The sequence below is a fragment of the Scyliorhinus torazame genome, chromosome 1 (assembly GCF_047496885.1).
Source record: "Scyliorhinus torazame isolate Kashiwa2021f chromosome 1, sScyTor2.1, whole genome shotgun sequence".
Lineage (NCBI taxonomy): Eukaryota > Metazoa > Chordata > Chondrichthyes > Carcharhiniformes > Scyliorhinidae > Scyliorhinus > Scyliorhinus torazame.
In genome coordinates, this window is record NC_092707.1 from 342,617,923 (window position 1) to 342,637,978 (window position 20,056).

General features: G+C 46.1%; 1 protein-coding gene across 1 annotated transcript in view; it reads left to right on the forward strand.

Moving 5' to 3' along the window:
• iars2 (isoleucyl-tRNA synthetase 2, mitochondrial) overlaps positions 1-20,056 on the forward strand; it is a 120,179-nt gene that overhangs the window by 84,528 nt on the left and 15,595 nt on the right. The window contains exons 15-17 of the mRNA XM_072509489.1: positions 6,834-6,942; positions 14,711-14,813; positions 16,639-16,764. Of these exons, the coding sequence (XP_072365590.1) occupies positions 6,834-6,942; positions 14,711-14,813; positions 16,639-16,764 (338 nt within the window). The remainder of the gene's footprint in view (positions 1-6,833; positions 6,943-14,710; positions 14,814-16,638; positions 16,765-20,056) is intronic.

Genomic DNA, 20,056 nt, shown 5'->3' on the forward strand with positions numbered 1-20,056 from the left:
GTACCGTGGACATTCGCAATTCTCTGCCAGAATCCCTTAAGCTTCGGGCATGCCCAAAGCATGTGGACATGGTTTGCGGGCCCTCCTGCACACCTCACATACCTGTCCTCTACCACAAAAAACCTGCTCATCAGGGCCACCGTCATGTGTGCCCGGTGAACCACCTTGAATTGTATCAGGCGGAGCCAGACACACAATGAGGACGAGTTGACTCTGCTCAGCGCATCCTCCCTGTCTTGTTGACCTGCATTGGTTCTCTCTCCCTTAGTGCAGTGAATTCAGATTCATCATTTGCTAGTCAGTCCTCAGCCCCAGCACCTTTTTCCTGCCATCTCCTTGGTGCCTATATCCTTTCTTGAAAGCCCACTTCTTTCCTTCTGATTTTCTATGCATCTTCAATCTCTTTGCCCAACCATTGGTGATGGAGGCTTAAACTGCCACATTTCCATTCTGTGGAACATCCTTCTTAAATGTGTTTCCCTCTCCTCTGTCTTTACTTTCTAAGCCTTGTGAAAGCCTACCAATTATTTGTAATGCTTCTTGCAATATTTTGATACATTAAAGATATATAAATGCAAATGATTATTGAACCTTCAAACTATTTCTGACCACAGTGTTAGTATATTTTTCCAAGTTGTACCTTTCCACAGCCCCTCATTGTGTTAAGACAACAACCAGTTATTTGGCTATTAACATCTGTTTTAACGTGTGCTTAGAAATACTTTAGCCATCTTCTTTTGAGCCACAGTCATAAATATCAATGCATGTACTTTATTTGATATAAAACATCTAGTCAAAGCTCATGCCATTTAGTAATACTCATTCTATATGTCGGTATTATGTTGTATTCCCTTGATTTGTTATACTGTGATGTATACTTTAAATGACAATTTGCAAAAAAAGGAAGTTGAAGTTGCCACGCACTTCCCTATTGGGGTGGAATGAATAATTGGAGGGAGAGTCAATCCCAGGCAACTCTTGCATGCCATCTAGCAATCAGTGTGCGCCAGTGATTGAGACCCGGGAATATTTATCGTGGTCAACATTGTCAAAGAGGCAGAGGTAGACTACTGAAGGGCAGAGATTTAATTTGTATATTAAAAACTAAACTCAGTTAGCAGGAGGCACCTGCATGAGGAATTTTTCAAGAAGTCTTTGCCTGCTGAGGTTTTGTTCAGCCTACAGTGTTTTCTACAAACCGTTAAAAACTCTAGTGCTTTATTCAATACTGAGCTGAGCATTAAAGTCCATCACAAAGACTGATCCACTTCCATCCATAACTCAACCCATCTACTGAAACCCTTATTTATGCCTTTGTTCTGGCAGATGTGATGATTCCAATACTCTCTCAGTTGGCCTCCCTCCTCTATGCTCTATAAACTTCAGCTCATCCAAAAATTGATGTCTGTGTCCTATTCCACACTATATTCAGTCCCTGGCACGGTGGCACAGTGGATAGCATTGCTGCTTCACAGCACCAGGGACCCGGGTTCAATTCCAGCCTTGGGTGACTGTGTGGAGTTTGTACGTTCTCTCCCCGTGTCTGCGTGGGTTTCCTCCGGGCGCTCCGGTTTCCACCAACAGTCCAAAGATGTGCAGGTTAGGTGGATGGCCATGCTAAATTGCTCCTCGGTGTCCAAAGATCTGCCGGATAGGTGGGGTTATGAGATAAGATCGGTGAGTGGGCCTAGGTAGGGTGCTCTTTCAGAGGGTTGTTGCAGATTTGATGGGCTGAATGGCCTCCTTCTGCAATGTAGGGATTCTAAAGCTTGAAATTTAACATTCTCATTCTTGTGTTTAAATCACTTTGAATCTCATTTTTCCTATAGCCTTCTCCAGCATGGCACCCCTCTAAGAGGTCTGCATTCCATATGGGCATCTCTCACTCCCTTTTCCCACCATTGGTTGCTGAGCTTTCAGCCATCTAAGTCCTATGTTCTCCCTGCCTCTTCACCTCCTTTTCTTGCCAAGCTGTAGTTACTTCTAATGTAGTTACTCCTTTAGTTCAGTATCCATTGTTGACTGATTATGCTTCTGTGATGTGCCTTAGAATGTTTCTCTACATCAAATATAAGGCGGGAACCGGAAGTTCGACCTCTGCGCAAGTCCCCCCCCCCCCCCCCCCCCCAACCAATAAATTCTGGTGGAGAGGAAACCCGAGACACTACACGTGTAGTGTCTCCCACCCGCCCTCCTCCTCTAATCTAATAATAAGACCCATTGGTGTAAGGTAAGTGCCATATTATATTATTAGCATTGTGCAGGTCAAGGATCGGAGGTGGAGGAGCAGTCTCTGTCAGCGAGAGAACCTGAGAACATCTCAGACACTCAGAAGGTAAGTAAGTGATTTTTACTTTTATACCTTTTTTCCAAATTGTGTGTCGGGGGGAAACTGAAGTGACATCACAGAAAAGCTGTGACCTGAGTGGCTGGTTGGGATTCTAACCTAAATTTAAAAAAAATAAAAAAAATTTGAGTATTTGGGAACTAATTAAACATAATAACTTAATTATAATTTAGAGGATATCTAAGCCAGAGATCGGAGAGTATTATAGTTAGCTATCGCATTTCTATTAGAAATCTAGTGCTAGGAAACAGATAGTTGACAGTAACTTTGCAATTTAAAAAAAAAAGTATTTAAAAAAAAAAAGACAAATTTTAATTAATTGACGCAATGTCAGTTAGAGGGGTGCTGTGCTCTGACTGTGAGATGTGGCAGGTCCGGGAGGCTTCCAGCGTCCAGGATTGCTTCATCTGCAGAAAGTGTACCCAACTGCAGCTCCTCACAGACCGCATGGTTCGGTTGGAGCAGCAATTGGATGCACTTAGGAGCATGTAGGTGGCGGAAAGCGTCATAGATCGCAGTTATGTAAATGTGGTCACACCCAAGGTGCAGGCAGAGAAATGGGTGACCACCAGAAAGGGCAGGCAGTCAGTGCAGGAATCCCCTGTGGTTGTCCCCCTCTCGAACTGATATACCCCTTTGGATACTGTCGGGGGGGATAGCCTATCAGGGGAAAACAGCAGCAGCCAGAGCAGTGGCACCACGGCTGGCTCTGATGTTCAGAAGGGAGGGTCAAAGCGCAGAAGAGTAATAGTAATAGGGGACTCTATAGTCAGGGGCACAGATAGGCGCTTCTGTGGACGTGAAAGAGACTCCAGGATGGTATGTTGCCTCCCTGGTGCCAGGGTCCAGGATGTCTCCGAACGGGTAGAGGGAATCCTGAAGGGGGAGGGCAAACAGGCAGAGGTCGTTGTACATATTGGTACTAACGACATAGGCAGGAAGGGGCATGAGGTCCTGCAGCAGGAGTTCAGGGAGCTAGGCAGAAAGTTAAAAGACAGGACCTCGAGGGTTGTAATCTCGGGATTACTCCCTGTGCCACGTGCCAGTGAGGCTAGAAATAGGAAGATAGAGCAGACAAACACGTGGCTAAACAGCTGGTGTAGGAGGGAGGGTTTCCGTTATCTGGACCACTGGGAGCTCTTCCGGGGCAGGTGTGACCTGTATAAGATGGACGGGTTGCATCTAAACCGGAGAGGCATAAATATCCTGGCCGCGAGGTTTGCTAGTGTCACACGGGAGGGTTTAAACTAGTATGGCAGGGGGGTGGGCACGGGAGCAATAGTTCAGAAGGTGAGAGCATTGAGGGAGAACTAGGGAATAGGGACAGTGTGGCTCTGAGGCAGAGCAGACGGGGAGAAGTTGCTGAACACAGCGGGTCTGGTGGCCTGAAGTGCATATGTTTTAATGCAAGGAGCATTACGGGTAAGGCAGATGAACTTAGAGCTTGGATTACTACTTGGAACTATGATGTTGTTGCCATTTCAGAGACCTGGTTGAGGGAAGGGCAGGATTGGCAGCTAAACGTTCCAGGATTTAGATGTTTCAGGCGGGATAGAGGGGGATGTAAAAGGGGAGGCGGAGTTGCGCTACTTGTTCGGGAGAATATCACAGCTATACTGCGAGAGGACACCTCAGAGGGCAGTGAGGCTATATGGGTAGAGATCAGGAATAAGAAGGGTGCAGTCACAATGTTGGGGGTATACTACAGGCCTCCCAACAGCCAGCGGGAGATAGAGGAGCAGATAGGTAGACAGATTTTGGAAAAGAGTAAAAACAACAGGGTTGTGGTGATGGGAGACTTCAACTTCCCCAATATTGACTGGGACTCACTTAGTGCCAGGGGCTTAGACGGGGCGGAGTTTGTAAGGAGCATCCAGGAGGGCTTCTTAAAACAATATGTAAACAGTCCAACTAGGGAAGGGGCGGTACTGGACCTGGTATTGGGGAATGAGCCCGGCCAGGTGGTAGATGTTTCAGTAGGGGAGCATTTTGGTAACAGTGACCACAATTCAGTAAGTTTTAAAGTACTGGTGGACAAGGATAAGAGTGGTCCGAGGATGAATGTGCTAAATTGGGGGAAGGCTAATTATAACAATATTAGGCGAGAACTGAAGAACATAGATTGGGGGCGGATGTTTGAGGGCAAATCAACATCTGACATGTGGGAGGCTTTCAAGTGTCAGTTGAAAGGAATACAGGACAGGCATGTTCCTGTGAGGAAGAAAGATAAATACGGCAATTTTCGGGAACCTTGGATGACGAGTGATATTGTAGGCCTCGTCAAAAAGAAAAAGGAGGCATTTGTCAGGGCTAAAAGGCTGGGAACAGACGAAGCCTGTGTGGCATATAAGGAAAGTAGGAAGGAACTTAAGCAAGGAGTCAGGAGGGCGAGAAGGGGTCATGAAAAGTCATTGGCAAATAGGGTTAAGGAAAATCCCAAGGCTTTTTACACGTACATAAAAAGCAAGAGGGTAGCCAGGGAAAGGGTTGGCCCACTGAAGGATAGGCAAGGGAATCTATGTGCGGAGCCAGAGGAAATGGGCGAGGTACTAAATGAATACTTTGCATCAGTATTCACCAAAGAGAAGGAATTGGTAGATGTTGAGTCTGGAGAAGGGGGTGTAGATAGCCTGGGTCACATTGTGATCCAAAAAGACGAGGTGTTGGGTGTCTTAAAAAATATTAAGGTAGATAAGTCCCCAGGGCCTGATGGGATCTACCCCAGAATACTGAAGGAGGCTGGAGAGGAAATTGCTGTGGCCTTGACAGAAATCTTTGGATCCTCGCTGTCTTCAGGGGATGTCCCGGAGGACTGGAGAATAGCCAATGTTGTTCCTCTGTTTAAGAAGGGTAGCAAGGATAATCCCGGGAACTACAGGCCGGTGAGCCTTACTTCAGTGGTAGGGAAATTACTGGAGAGAATTCTTCGAGACAGGATCTACTCCCATTTGGAAGCAAATGGACGTATTAGTGAGAGGCAGCACGGTTTTGTGAAGGGGAGGTCGTGTCTCACTAACTTGATAGAGTTTTTCGAGGAGGTCACTAAGATGATTGATGCAGGTAGGGCAGTAGATGTTGTCTATATGGACTTCAGTAAGGCCTTTGACAAGGTCCCTCATGGTAGACTAGTACAAAAGGTGAAGTCACACGGGATCAGGGGTGAACTGGCAAGGTGGATACAGAACTGGCTAGGCCATAGAAGGCAGAGGGTAGCAATGGAGGGATGCTTTTCTAATTGGAGGGCTGTGACCAGTGGTGTTCCACAGGGATCAGTGTTGGGACCTTTGCTGTTTGTAGTATATATAAATGATTTGGAGGAAAATGTAACTGGTCTGATTAGTAAGTTTGCAGACGACACAAAGGTTGGTGGAATTGCGGATAGCGATGAGGACTGTCTGAGGATACAGCAGGATTTAGATTGTCTGGAGACTTGGGCGGAGAGATGGCAGATGGAGTTTAATCCGGACAAATGTGAGGTAATGCATTTTGGAAGGTCTAATGCAGTTAGGGATTATACAGTGAATGGTAACCCTCAAGAGTATTGAAAGTCAAAGAGATCTAGGAGTACAGGTCCACAGGCCATTGAAAGGGGCAACACAGGTGGAGAAGGTAGTCAAGAAGGCATACGGCATGCTTGCCTTCATTGGCCGGGGCATTGAGTATAAGAATTGGCAAGTCATGTTGCAGCTGTATAGAACCTTAGTTAGGCCACACTTGGAGTATAGTGTTCAATTCTGGTCGCCACACTACCAGAAGGATGTGGAGGCTTTAGAGAGGGTGCAGAAGAGATTTACCAGAATGTTGCCTGGTATGGAGGGCATAAGCTATGAGGAGCGATTGAATAAACTCGGTTTGTTCTCACTGGAACGAAGGAGGTTGAGGGGCGACCTGATAGAGGTATACAAAATTATGAGGGGCATAGACAGAGTGGATAGTCAGAGGCTTTTCCCCAGGGTAGAGGGGTCAATTACTAGGGGGCATAGGTTTAAGGTGAGAGGGGCAAGGTTTAGAGTAGATGTACGAGGCAAGTTTTTTACGCAGAGGGTCGTGGGTGCCTGGAACTCGCTACCGGAGGAGGTAGTGGAAGCAGGGACGATAGGGACATTTAAGGGGCATCTTGACAAATATATGAATAGGATGGGAATAGAAGGATACGGACCCAGGAAGTGTAGAAGATTGTAGTTTAGTCGGGCAGTATGGTCGGCACGGGCTTGGAGGGCCGAAGGGCCTGTTCCTGTGCTGTACATTTCTTTGTTCTTTGTTCTTTGTAAATCAAGTTGTTCTTACTGGAAGAGTTAGGCAAAAAAGCTGAGAAATTAAACCTAAAAAACGTATTGGTATGTTTATCTGTGAGGAAAATGTACATCCATTTTGAGTTTGTTTAATCGCACCATAGAATTTCTAAATTGCAAGGTGAAATTTTCTTACATGTGAATAAGAAGGTTTATATGAATCTTTCATTTAACACATTCTGTTCTCTTTCTAGATGAAAATAATGTGGCAGATGTGTACCTGGAGGGGAAGGATCAGCTGGGTGGTTGGTTTCAGTCTTCTATGCTCACCAGTGTAGCAGTTACAAAACAGATTCCATATAGGTTAGTGCTTTATTAACCCAATTAACTAGACTCCTAGAAAGCTGGTGGCACATAAAGGCCACATGATCTATCATGCAGGCGGAAAAACAGGCTACCCTACCTAATTCCACTTTTCCAGCATTTGGTCCGTAGTTGCAAGGTACGGTACATGAGATGCATATCCAGAAACCTTTTAAAATGAGTTGAGGGTTTCTGCTTCTCCTACCCTTTCAGGTAGCGAGTTCCGGATACCTACAATCAAGAAAAATGACTTTCCCCATCTCCCCTCTGATCCTTCGAACAATCACTTTAACTCATGCCCCGTAGTCACAGAGCTCTCTGCTAAGGTAAACGGGTCCTTTCCAACCCCTCTGTCCAGACCACTCACATTTTTGTACGTCTCAATTTAATCTCCCCTCAACTTCCTCTGTTCCAAGGAGAACAACCCCAGTCTATCTAATCTTTCCTCATGGCTGCATTTTTCCAGTCCTGGCTACATCCTCGTAAATCTCCTCTCTATTCTCTCTAGTGCAATTAATTTTTAGTTACATTAATGATATATACTTTAAAACATATTAGTTTATACATTTAAGATAATTTCCTTTCCTCCTCCGAACACTGCATGGTTGACATAGAGCATGTTGAATTTTTTTTCAGATCTATTTGGTAAATTTGTGTTTGCCAGGCTAAACCTAAGTAAGTGCTCATGTTGAGGTATAGGATTAAGACATACTTCCCCTTTGCATTAGTCTACATAATCCGATACAAGCGGCTTGGGATATAATCATTTCTGTGCAAGCTGCTGTCTGTTGGTCAACTGCTTGTTTTGAAAATAGTTTAATTTTCTTTAACCTAACTGTGGTAGTGCTAATCACAGTTTAATGCTAGTCTCTGTCTCTGTGCTACTTTTCATGCAGTGAATTATCCCAAAGCGGTTGTTGAATTTGATAAGTTGAAGCTGGAACAAAAGCACTAGCTTTATACTAGAACTGCAGTCCCTCCAGTTTTTCCTTGCTTGTTGTGCATCGTCCGTTCCCAGCTTTGTTATTCAATTTGCAAGTTGTTGTCTTCTCCACTTTGAGGAGTATTTATCTCCTGCACCTGCAAATTCAAGGCCTTGGCCACTCTTAATATTCTTGGCTGGCTGCCAGGAGGTTTTGGTGGAGGTTGCCCACCTGCCTGCCCATTTTTTTTTTTTTTCCACCTTCCTCCCAGGATGTGATGATTGAATATCTGGCTGAGCTCTGGGTACATTTGTGTCGGGAACATATTTGAGATCGAGAGCATCCAGATTTGTTCCACATGGAATATTTATAGCATGGTTGAGTTCAAATGCAAGTTGAAGAGGTGAGGAGGTTCACTGTGGAACCCATTGTTCACAGCTTGATTAAGTATTGTTCAATTTTGCATATCCTAAGCAAAATGCAATGATATTTTCAAACTGAAATATATAAAGGAATAGTTAGAATGTACAGTGTAAAAGGAGGCTGTTCAGCCTGTTGTGTCTCTGATGGCTCTCTGCAGGAGTAATTCATCTAGTCCCATTCCCTGATTTTTCCTCATTACCAGCCAATCCTTTCTCTTCCAATAGTTATCCAACATCTTTTTGAAAAGCGTGATTGAACCTATGTCCACCACAATCATAGGCAGTGGCAATACATTCCAGATCCTAACCACTCCCTGCATAAGTAAGCTTTTCCTTGTATCGCCCTTGATTCTTGTGCCTTTTGCCTTATACCTGTGCCCTCTAGTTCTCAACTCTTCTACCAACAGGACGAGTTTCTCCCTATCTACACTGTCCAGATCCCTCATGATTTTGAATAGCTGTCTCAAATCTCCTTTCAACCTTCTCCAAGGAGAACAGGCCCAACTTCTCCAATCTATCCTTGCAACGGAAGTTCATCATGACTCACCACATTCCTGTAAATCCTTTCTGCACCCTCTCTATTACCTTCACCTTCTTTTCCAAAGTGTGGTGCCCATAATTGGATGCGTTAATCCAGTTGAAACCAAACCAGAGTTATCTAAAGGAGATCCAAAGCCGCCTTGCTTTTGTACTCTAAACCTCTATTTATAAAGCCTAAGATCCCATATGTCTTATTAACTGCTTTGCCAACCTGCTCTGCCAGTCTCACTAATTTGTACATATATACCTCTAGGACCCTGCACCCCCTTCAGAATGGTACCCATTATTTTGACTTGTCTTTCCTCATTCTGACTCCAAAAATATATCACTTTATACTTCCCTTGCATTAAATTGCACCTGATATATATCAACACCTTCCTGCAGCCTACCTGCTCTTGAAGGTCTACCTCTGGCCTGCCCACAGTTCACAATACTTCCAAGTTTACTCTCATCTGTACATTTTGAAGCTGTGCCCTGCACACGTAAGTCTAGGTCATGATTATAGATCAAGAAAAGCAATGGTGCAAATGCCAGTCGTTGGGGTACCCCATTATAAATCTTCCTGCAGTCTGGAAAAACAACCATTCACCACTATGTTTTCCTGTCACTTGGTCAACTATATCCATGCTGTCACTTCTTCACTTCTATTCCACAGACTTAAATGCAGACAACCCAATCATGTGGCACTTTATTAAACACCAGTTGGAAGTCCCTATCAACTGCATTACCCTCATTGGAAAACTTAATCCAGTTTGTTAAATGCAGTTTGCCCTTAACAAATCCATGCTGGTTTTCTTTGATTAATTCACATTTATCCAAATGACTGTTAATTTTGTTCTGAATTATTGTTTCAAAAAGTTTCCTCACCACTGAGGTTAAACTGATCAGTCTGTAGTTGCTGGGGTTATCCTTATACCCTCTTTTGAACCAAGGTGTAACTGTTGCAATTTTTGTGGTCCTCTGGCACCACCCATGAGTCTAAGGAGGATTGGAACATTACAATTAGTTCCATCGCAGTTTTGACTCTTGCTTCCCTGAGTATCCACGGATGCAATTGATCTGACCTGGTGACTTTAAGTAAACCTGCTCAATTTTAATCCATCCAGTGTCTCAATTACCTCATCTTTCTTCTTCAGCATCTTCCTTGCTAAGGTACTCATTTACTACCTCAGCCTTGTCTCCATGTGTAAATATCCCCTTTGGTCCCTACTCAGCCCCACTCTTTTGACCAACCTTTGTTCTTTGCTGTGAGCTGCCAATTTCGCTCATGTTCTTCTTTTGCTTTTTGCACTTCCCCTCTGAACTTTTTATATTCAACCTGCTTCTCAATTGTATTTGAAAAATGAAATGTAAATCGTTTATTGTCACAAGTAGGCTTCAAATGAAGTTACTGTGAAAAGCCCCTAGTCGCCACATTCCGGCGCCTGTTCGGGGAGGCTGGTACGGGAATTGAACCGTGCTGCTGGCCTGCCTTGGTCTGCTTTCAAAGCCAGCGATTTAGCCCTGTGCTAGACAGGGGGAGGCGGTGACATAGTAGTATTGTCACTGGACTAGTAAACCAGAGACCCAGAGTAATGCTCTGGGCATCCAGGTTCAAATCCCACCTCTGCAGATGGTGAAATTTGAAGTCTAATGATGCCCATGAAACCATTGTCATTTTTAAAAAATTTAGAGTAGCCAATTATTCTTTTCCAATTAAGGGAAAATTTAGCGTGGTCAATCCATCTAATCACGGGTGGGATTCTCCCTTCTGGGGACTAAGTCCGGAAAACGGCCGAGGATCACACCGTTTTTTTTCCTCGGTGGTCCGGGGTGATTCTCCGTTTTCCATGGGCTAGCAGAGCGCTGGCATGCGTGCCGCAGCTCTGGCTGTCGGCGGGGCCCTGCTAGCCAGACCGTGCGGCCGCACATGCGCACGGCGGCTGCAAGTGGGTCCGTGCATGTGCATGGCGGCCCACCTCGGCATGGGTGCCACCCACTGGCGGAGCCACACAGCGAGCATGCGCGGAGGAAGGTAGGTCCCTCCCAGATCGTGATGGCCCACCGATCGGTGGCCCCCAATCGCGGGCCTGGCCACCGCTGAGGCCGCCCCCAGAGTCAGATACCCCCCCGCCCCCCACCAGAACCGCCACCGTGGGTCCCAGCTCCCGCCAGGTGGTACCACATGTAAACCACGCCAGCGGGAGTTCGGCCGGTCGACCACGGAGAATCGCCTTCGGGCCTGTTCCAATGGCCCCCGACCAGCGCCGCGTCGACCGCGTGAGCCGGATTGGTGGGTCCATGGAGAATCACGGATGCGCGTCGTTCCAGATTTCCGGCGTGAACGGCTCTGCCCCTGTGCCGTGCGTGATTCCGGTGCAGAGGGTTGGAGAATCCCACCCCTTATCTTTGGGTTGTGGGGGTGAACCCCACGCTGACATGGGGAAAATGTGCAAACCCCACACAGCGACAGAGATCCAGGACCGGGTTCGAACCCGGGTCCTTAGAGCCATAGGCAGCAGTGCATAAAACCAATATCGATTGTTGTAAAAATGCACCTAGTTCACTAATGTCCTTTAGGGAAGGAAATGTGCGGTCCTTATCTGGTCCAGCCTACATCTGATTCAAGATCCACAGCAATGTGGTTGACTCAACTGCCCCCTCAAGGGCAATTAGGGATGGGCAATAAATGCTGGCTCAGCCTGTGACGCACAGGTCCCATGAACGAAAAGAAAAACATTGTCTTACACAGAACAAAGAAAAGTACAGCACAGGAACAGGCCCTTCGGCCCTCCAAGCCTGTGCCGACCATGCTGCCCGTCTAACCTAAAACCTTCTACACCTCCGGGGTCCGTATCCCTCTATTCCCATCCAATACATGTATTTGTCAAAACACCCTTAAACGTCCCATCCTACTTGTGTATTTATCAAGATCGTCACTATCATTCCTGCTTTCATCACCTCCTGCAGCAGCGAGTTCCAGGCACCCACTACTTGGAAGAAACTCTTGATTACACTGCATTTTTCAATAATTTGAGGAATGTAACACTGGGTTATTGTGACACCAGGCACGTCAAGGTGCCCTTCGACAAACTGGACATAGTTCTCTGCATTTTCAGGCAGATTTCAAACGTCTTGATTTTGCTGCGCTGGTGTTCCAGCTAGGCAGAGATACATACTGAACTTCTTTCTTGTTCAAGACCTCTAGGTCAGCTGGAAAATGTGGTCTTATGCACCATTTTTCTGCTTCAGCTTCCTCTCAATCTTTCTCATCATCGAGGAAGCTCTGGCTCTGTCCTACCTCTCCCCCTTATGGGAATGCACCTCCACTGATCTCGAATCATCACTTCTTTAAAGCTCTGCCTTTGATCACTTACGGTTTTGCATGCCAATTTTTGACCCATTTTACCTGGACTAGATTTGCTCTCGCTGCTTTGAATTTGCTCCCAATTGATGATTTTTCCTCGGGATTGCTCCAAACTGCACATAGACATCGACTCTCTATATAAGGGGGGATACACTTGAATTGGAAGCAGATCAAGAGAAGGTTCATTCGATTGATCCTTGGGATGAAGGGATTGTTTTATGAGGAAAGGTTGAGCTTGTTGGGCCCACACTCATTGGAGTTTAGAAGAATGAGAGAGAATCTTTTGAAACATAAGTTCTGGGGAAGCTTGAAAGAGTGGAGGGTTGAGAGTCTGTCTCCCCTTGTGGGAAAGCTGGAACTAGGAGCAGTTTTGGAATAAGGGGACTCCCATTTGAGATTAGGGATGAGAAATCTCTTGTCTGGGGGGTTGTTAATCTTTGGAATTCTCTTCCACAGAGAGCGGCTGAGGATGGTTCATTGAATATATTCAAGGCTGAGTTAGACAGATTCTTTTTTTTTTAAATTTAGAGTACCCAATTCATTTTTTCCAATTGAGGGGAAATTTAACATTTTCAATCCACCTACGTTGCACATCTTTGGGTTGTGGAGGCGAAACCCACGCAAACACGGGGAGAATGTGCAAACTCCACATGGACAGTGACCCAGAGCCGGGATCGAACCAGGGACCTCGGCGCCGTGAGACTGCAGTGGTACCACTGCGCCACCGTGCTGCCCTAGACAGATTCTTGATCTACAAGGTTGCCTATTGTTAAAGATGGTGGCGACAGGAAAGTAGAGCTGAGGCCACGATCAGATTAGCCATGATCTTATTGCCACAAAATAATTAAAGGGATAGACAGAGCAGATGCAGGTAAGATGTTTCCCCTGGTTTGGAGTCTAGAACCAGGAGGCACCATTTAAAAATAAGGAGGAAACCACTTGGGACCGAGATAAGAATTATTTTTACTCGGAGGGTTGTGAATCTTTGGTATTCTCTATCTCAGAGGGCTGTAGAAGCTCAGTCATTGAGTATGTTTAAAGCAACGTTTGACAGATTTCAAAATACCAATGATATAAAGGGTCTGCACCAACCCTCTGAACGAACACCCTACCTGGGCCCACTCCCCTGCCCTAGCCTCGTAACCAAGCCGGTACATCCCTGACAGTAAGGGGCAATTTAGCATGGCCAGGCCACTTAATCTGCACATCTTTGGACTGAAGGAGGAAAGCAGAGCACCCGGAGGAAACCCATGCAGACACGGGGGAAAATGCAAACTCCACACAGATAGTCACCCAAGGCTGGAATTGTACCTGGTCCCTGGTGCTGTGAGGCAGCAGTGCTAACTATAGTGCCACCATGCTGCCCCAATTATTCTGCTCTTAATTTTTGTTTTATGCTATGTTTATCCTTCTCCAAAACTAAAACTTATATTACGATACCTAAAATCCCCAGTCTAATTTCTTTGTAGATTTGCATCATATGTATTTTTTTTTTTAATTATTTTTTTTTTTTCAGAAATTTAGAATATCCAATTTTTTTTTTCTCCCAATTATGAGGCAGTTTAGCATGGCCAATCCACCTACTCTGCTCATCTTTTAGGTTGTGGGGGTGAGACCCATGCAGACATGGGGAGAATGTGCAAACTCCACACAGACAGTGACCCAGGGCTGGGATCGAACTGGGGCCTTGGCACCGTGAGGCAGCAGTGCTAACCACTGTGCCACAGTGCTGCCCAACATCTTCTGTATTTTCCTAGCAAATCTGTTCCTCCATATCCTTCACAGTACTTGGTGGTCTACACCTAGTAGTGCATGTGAGGGTACCTCTGTTTCTCAGCTCTAACCAAATAGTTTCTGTTCTTGACTCCTCTGGGACATCCTATCTCTCTCCAGTACTAATATTCTCCTTGATCAATTAATTCCCTATCTTTCCTGAACACCAAGCATATTTCGTTATCAGTTCTTTTTTTAAATCCTGGTCTCTCTCACCGCCATGACATCATATTCTCACTTGGCTCTGTGTGCCTGCAGCTCACTAACCTCGTATACCACACTGCTTTCATTTTCATGTCCAGTAAACCTAAATTGGACTTCATGTATTTCCCTTTACTCTGATGCCACCTAATGTCTTACTAATGTTTACTCAGGTGGTACCTGTGCTACCTGACTCTTCCCACATCTTCACGTACCTTCTTTTCCCTCTCTGATAATACCTTCTGGTTCCCAACTCCCTGCCAAATTAGTTGAACCCCCCCCCCCCAATGACAACACTATCAAACTTTTGAGAAGTGAAATTAAAGTCATTTTGATATTGAACAAAAAAACTGTCTAAATTATTTTTTTTCAGTGTATTTCTGAGAGTTTGTTTGCCCATGTTTATAAATTTGCTACCTTCAAAACAATTTAATGCAAGTTCCTGGTTTTGGAACATTTGCATGGAAAATTCTATCTTGACAGCATGTGAAATTATACAGCAGTAAAAAAAACTGCTGGAGGAAAGAATTTTGGTTAATAAACTTTGAATAATTTATTGTCAGAAAATTGATCATCCATGGGTTTACTCTCAATGAAACTGGTGAGAAGATGTCCAAATCTATGGGAAATGTGGTGGATCCAGATGTTATTATTAATGGAGGACTGGTAAGTCATTATTTTCTTTCTCCTCTCCCTCCCCCCAAAAAGTACTCTTTTATGGTTGCTTTCATATCTTAATAAAGGTGGATAGGTATCAGCATCTAAATGTATAAAAGTAGCACATTATAAGCATACACCATAGGAACAGGGATATGTCATTTAGCTCCTCAAGCCTGCTCTGCTCTGACTTTGAATGAGATCATGGTTGCTTGAGAACCTAACTCCATATATACCCCCCTCAAAATGCCCCGTATCCCTTAATATCTTTGGTTAACAAAACGTTTCAATCTCAAAATTAACAATTAACCAAGCATCAATTGCTGTTCGTGGAAGAGAGTTTCAGGCATCAACCTCCTTTTGTGTGTAGGTTTGTTTCCTCAATTCACTTCTGAACTTCTGGCTGTAATTTTTAGGCAATGCTCCCTGGTCCTAGACTCCCTAACCGGCAGAAGCAGTTACTCTCTATTTGCTCTATCTGTTCCCTTTAATATCTTGAAAATTTGATCGAATCATCCCGCAACCATTTAAATTTCAGGCAAGACAACCCCAGTTTGTGTAATGTTGTTTTGTAATTTAACCTTTGAAGTCTGGTTATCATTCTCATAAATCTCCTCCCTCCAAAGCCCACTATATCCTTCCTCTGGCGTGTGATGCCCAAGACCACTCATAGTACTCCAGGTGTGATCCAACCAGGGATTTGAGTAGTTGTCGCATAATTTCTGCCCCCTTGTATTTTAAGTCCTCTAGATATAAAAGCCAGTTCCATTTGCCTTTTTGATTATTTCCTGTAACGCTTCATGACGTTTTAATGATTAACATACATGGACCCAAATCTCTTTGGACCCTCACTATTTCTAGCTTTTCACCATTTAGAAAGTATCCTGTTCTACCCTTTAAGACCCAAAGTTGCATTTGTCACATTTGTCTACATTGAAATCCATTTACCACTATTTTGCTCACTCTTTTCCCTTTGTAATTCTACACTGCTTAAAATGCCACCTATCTTTTGTCTTTGGAAAACTTGGACATATGACTTCCTGCCCCCATCATCTGAATTATTAATCAATTAGGTGAATAGTTAGGACCCCAACATAGATGCTTGCAGGGTACCACTAGTCACATCCTGACAACCCCAGCATCTATCTCCTGCTACTCAGCAAATTTCCTAACCAGGCCAATAATTTGTCTTCTAAAATTCTCCTATGAGGGACTTTACCAAATGCCTCTGGAAGCTCATGTAAATAACAACCTAGGCATTCCCCTGCACACTTCAAAAAGGTCAATTAAATTTGCAAGACACAACCTGCCCTTCAGACATGCCATTTTATTTGTGGGTTTTTCACTACTTCGCATTACTAGCTTGCAATTGCTGAGGTCATATTCTGTCAGATCCACTCAGTTCAGGCTTTGTCACATCCTTGGACAAGAGTTGAATGTGAGACAAGAGGCTGAAAGTTTCTTACCTGGACATTAAGGCAGCGACTGACACTAAAGTGCCCTAGTAAAATGGGCATCGGGGAAAATCAATGGATGAAACCCTCCAGTAGCTGGGATGATATAAAGGAATATACACGTGAATGTCTTAATCCTTCGATCTCCTTTGACACTGAATGTAAATTGTGTTAGTTGATGTGAATTTGTTTATCCTGAAGAAAGTTATATTGTTGTTTCTGTGAGGCCAAGAAATTTATTTTCATCCAACAATAAAATTCATACAAATTGTGTATTGAATATTAAATGTAAAGATCACATAATTTATAAATTGCATATGTTCTTTATTTACATAATATAAATATCAACTGTATTTAGGAGAATTGTTTATGTTATATAGGATCCAAACCAAGACCCACCCTATGGAGCAGATGTTCTTCGCTGGTGGGCAGCAGAGTCCAATGTTTTCACAGAGGTTATGATTGGGCAAAATATACTGCAAGCGGCAAGAGATGATGTTTTTAAGGTGAGAAATACAAAAAAAAGAATTCTGAAGCTTGCTAAGACGTTCGTTCCCTGTCAGCAATAAGATGTACAGAACATTAAAAAATATATATATTTATTTATTAAGAGTTTTTGAAGAACATTTTCAACCATACAAACAAACCCCCCCCCCCCCCCCCGTAACAAAAAAGAAAGAATGCTCGCATAGCAAGACATGAACATGGCAAGTCAATATGATACAGAACTTTGTACATTGGATTCCTCCCGTACATGTCAGTTTTCCGGATCGTTCATGTGTTTTCTTGCTCAAATGCCCCCCAGAAAAAAAAAACCATATGGACATGGTTCGCCGGGCTTCCTGAGCACCTCCCACATCTGTCCTCCACCCCAAAGAACCTACTCAGCCTCGCCCCCGTCATATGCGCTCTGTGCACTACCTTAAACTGTATCAGGCTAAGCCTGGCACACGAGGAAGAGGAATTAACCCTACTTAGGGCATCAGCCCCCAGCCCCTCCCCCAGCTCCTCTTCCCATTTACCTTTCAGCTCCCCTACCAAAGCCTCCCCCTCTTTCACCTCCTGGTATATCGCCGACACCTTGTCCTTCCCGACTCATATGCCCGAAATCACCCTGTCTTGAATCCCCTGTGCCGGGAGGAGCGGGAATTCCCTCACCTGCCGCCTCACAAACGCCCTCACTTGCATGTACCTGAAGGCATTTCCCGGGGGTTGTCCAAATTTCTCCTCCAGCGCCCCTAAGCTCGCAAACGTCCCATCGATGAACAGGTCCCCCATTCTCCTAATCCCTCCCCGATGCCAGCTCTGAAACCCCCCGTCCATCCTTCCTGGGACAAACCGATGGTTATCCCTAATCGGGGACCACACCGAGGCTCCCAACGCTCCCCTATGTCGTCTCCACTGCCCCCAGATCTTTAGCGTTGCCGCCACCACCGGGCTCGTGGTGTACCTTGTCGGCGAGAGCGGCAGCGGTGCCATCACCAGTCACCAGCGCCCCCAGGCTCGTTCCTTTGCAGGGCGCCATCTCCAACCTCTTCCACGCCGCCCCCTCTCCTTCCATCACCCACTTACGGATCATCGCCACATTGGCTGCCCAGTAGTAGCCACCCAAACTTGGCAACGCCAACCCTCTATCCCTGCTACGCTCCAGGAACCCCCTCCTTACCCTCGGGGTCTTGCTCGCCCACACAAAACTGATAATGCTCCTGCCTACCCTCTTAAAAAAGGCCTTGGTGATCACGATTGGAAGGCACTGGAACACAAAAAGAAACCTTGGGAGAACCACCATTTTAATCGACTGTACTCTGCCCGCCAGCGAGAGTGGCAACATGTCCCACCTTTTAAAATCCTCCTCCATCTGTTCCACCAGCCGCGTCAAATTAAGTTTGTGCAGTGCCCCCAGCTCCTAGCTACCTGAATCCCCAAGTATCGAAAGTTCCTTTCCGCCCTCCTCAATGGTAGGTCGTATATCCCTCTTTGCTGATCCCCTGGATGCACCACAAAGAGCTCACTCTTTCCCACGTAGAGCTTATAGCCCGAAAAATCTCCAAACTCCCGTAGGATCTGCATGACCTCAACCATCCCCTCCACTGGATCCGCCACATACAGCACAGGTCGTCTGCGTACAGCGACACTCGATGTTCCTCTCCCCCTCGGACCACCCCCTTCCATTTCCCCGACTCCCTTAACGCCATGGCCAAAGGCTCAATTGCTAATGCGAACAGCAGAGGGGACAGGGGGCACCCCTGCCTCATCCCTCGGTACAGCCGGAAATACTCCGACCTCCGCCGGTTCGTGACCACACTCGCCACCGGGGCTCTATACAGGAGCTTGACCCAACTAATAAACCCTCCCCCGAACCCAAACCTCCTCTACGCTTCCCAGAGATAATCCCACTCTACTCGATCAAAGGTCTTCTCCGTGTCCATGGCTGCCACTATCTCTGCCTCTCCCTCCACCGATGGCATCATTGTCACATTTAGGAGCCTTCGCACATTGGTATTTAGCTGAAATGAAAATGAATGAAATGAAATGAATGAAAATCGCTTATTGTCACAAGTAGGCTTCAAATGAAGTTACTGTGAAAAGCCCCTAGTCGCCACATTCCAGCGCCTGTTTGGGGAGGCTGGTACGGGAACTGGTACTGCCTACCCTTTACGAATCCCGTCTGGTCCTCGTGAATCAACCCCGGGTCACAGTCCTCAATCCTCGTAGCCAACATTTTTGCCAGCAACTTAGCATCTACGTTAAGGAGCGAGATCGGTCTATATGACCCACATTGCACTGGTCCTTATCCCGCTTCAAGATCAAAGAGATCGTCGCCTCCGACATTGTCGGGGGCAGGGTCCCCCCTTCCCTTGCTTCATTGCAGGTCCTTACCAGCAACGGGGCTAATAGGTCTACAAACTTCCTATAAAACTCCACCGGGAACCCATCCGGCCCCGGGGCCTTCCCTGCCTGCATGCTCCCCAGTCCTTTAACCAGCTCCTCCACCCCAATTGGCGCCCTCAAACCAGCCACCTCCTGCTCCTCCACCCTCAGGAACCTCAGTTGGTCCAAGAATCGTCGCATCCCCTCTTTTCCCCCTGGGGGCTGGGACCTATACAGCTCCTCGTAAAAGGCCTTGAATGCCTCATTCACTTTCACCGCACTCCGCACCGTAGTTCCCCTGCCATCCTTGATTCTACCTATTTCCCTCGCTGCCATCCTCTTACAGAGCTGATGTGCAAGCATCCGACTCGCCTTCTCCCCATATTCATATATCGCCCCCTGTGCCTTCCTCCACTGTGCCTCTGCCTTCCCTGTGGTCAACAGGTTGAATTCTGCCTGGAGACTTCGTCTCTCCCTGAGTAGTCCCTCATCAGGAGCCTCTGCATATCTCCTGTCCACGCTTAAAATCTCCTCCACTAACCTCTCCCTTTCCCTGCCCTCTCTCTTCACCCTATGAGCCCTGATGGAGATTAACTCTCCCCTGACCACCGCCTTCAGCGCCTCCCATACTGCTCCCACCTGCACCTCCCCGTTGTCGTTGGCCTCCAGATACCTTTCGATGCACCCCCGCACCCTCCCACACACTTCCTCGTCTGCCAGCTGTCCCACATTCCCCCCCCCCCCCCGCTAGATCCGCATATAGCACTTTTGCTCCCCCCATATTACTTCCGTGAGTCAGCTGACAGCTGACTTCTGCTGACCCCGGCTTCCCGTTGATTTCCCCCGTGTGGGAGTCTCTCTTCCTCCTTACCTTCCTTCTCTCTCCCCCCCCCCCCCCCCCCCCCCCCCCCCAGCGCGGGAAAAAGC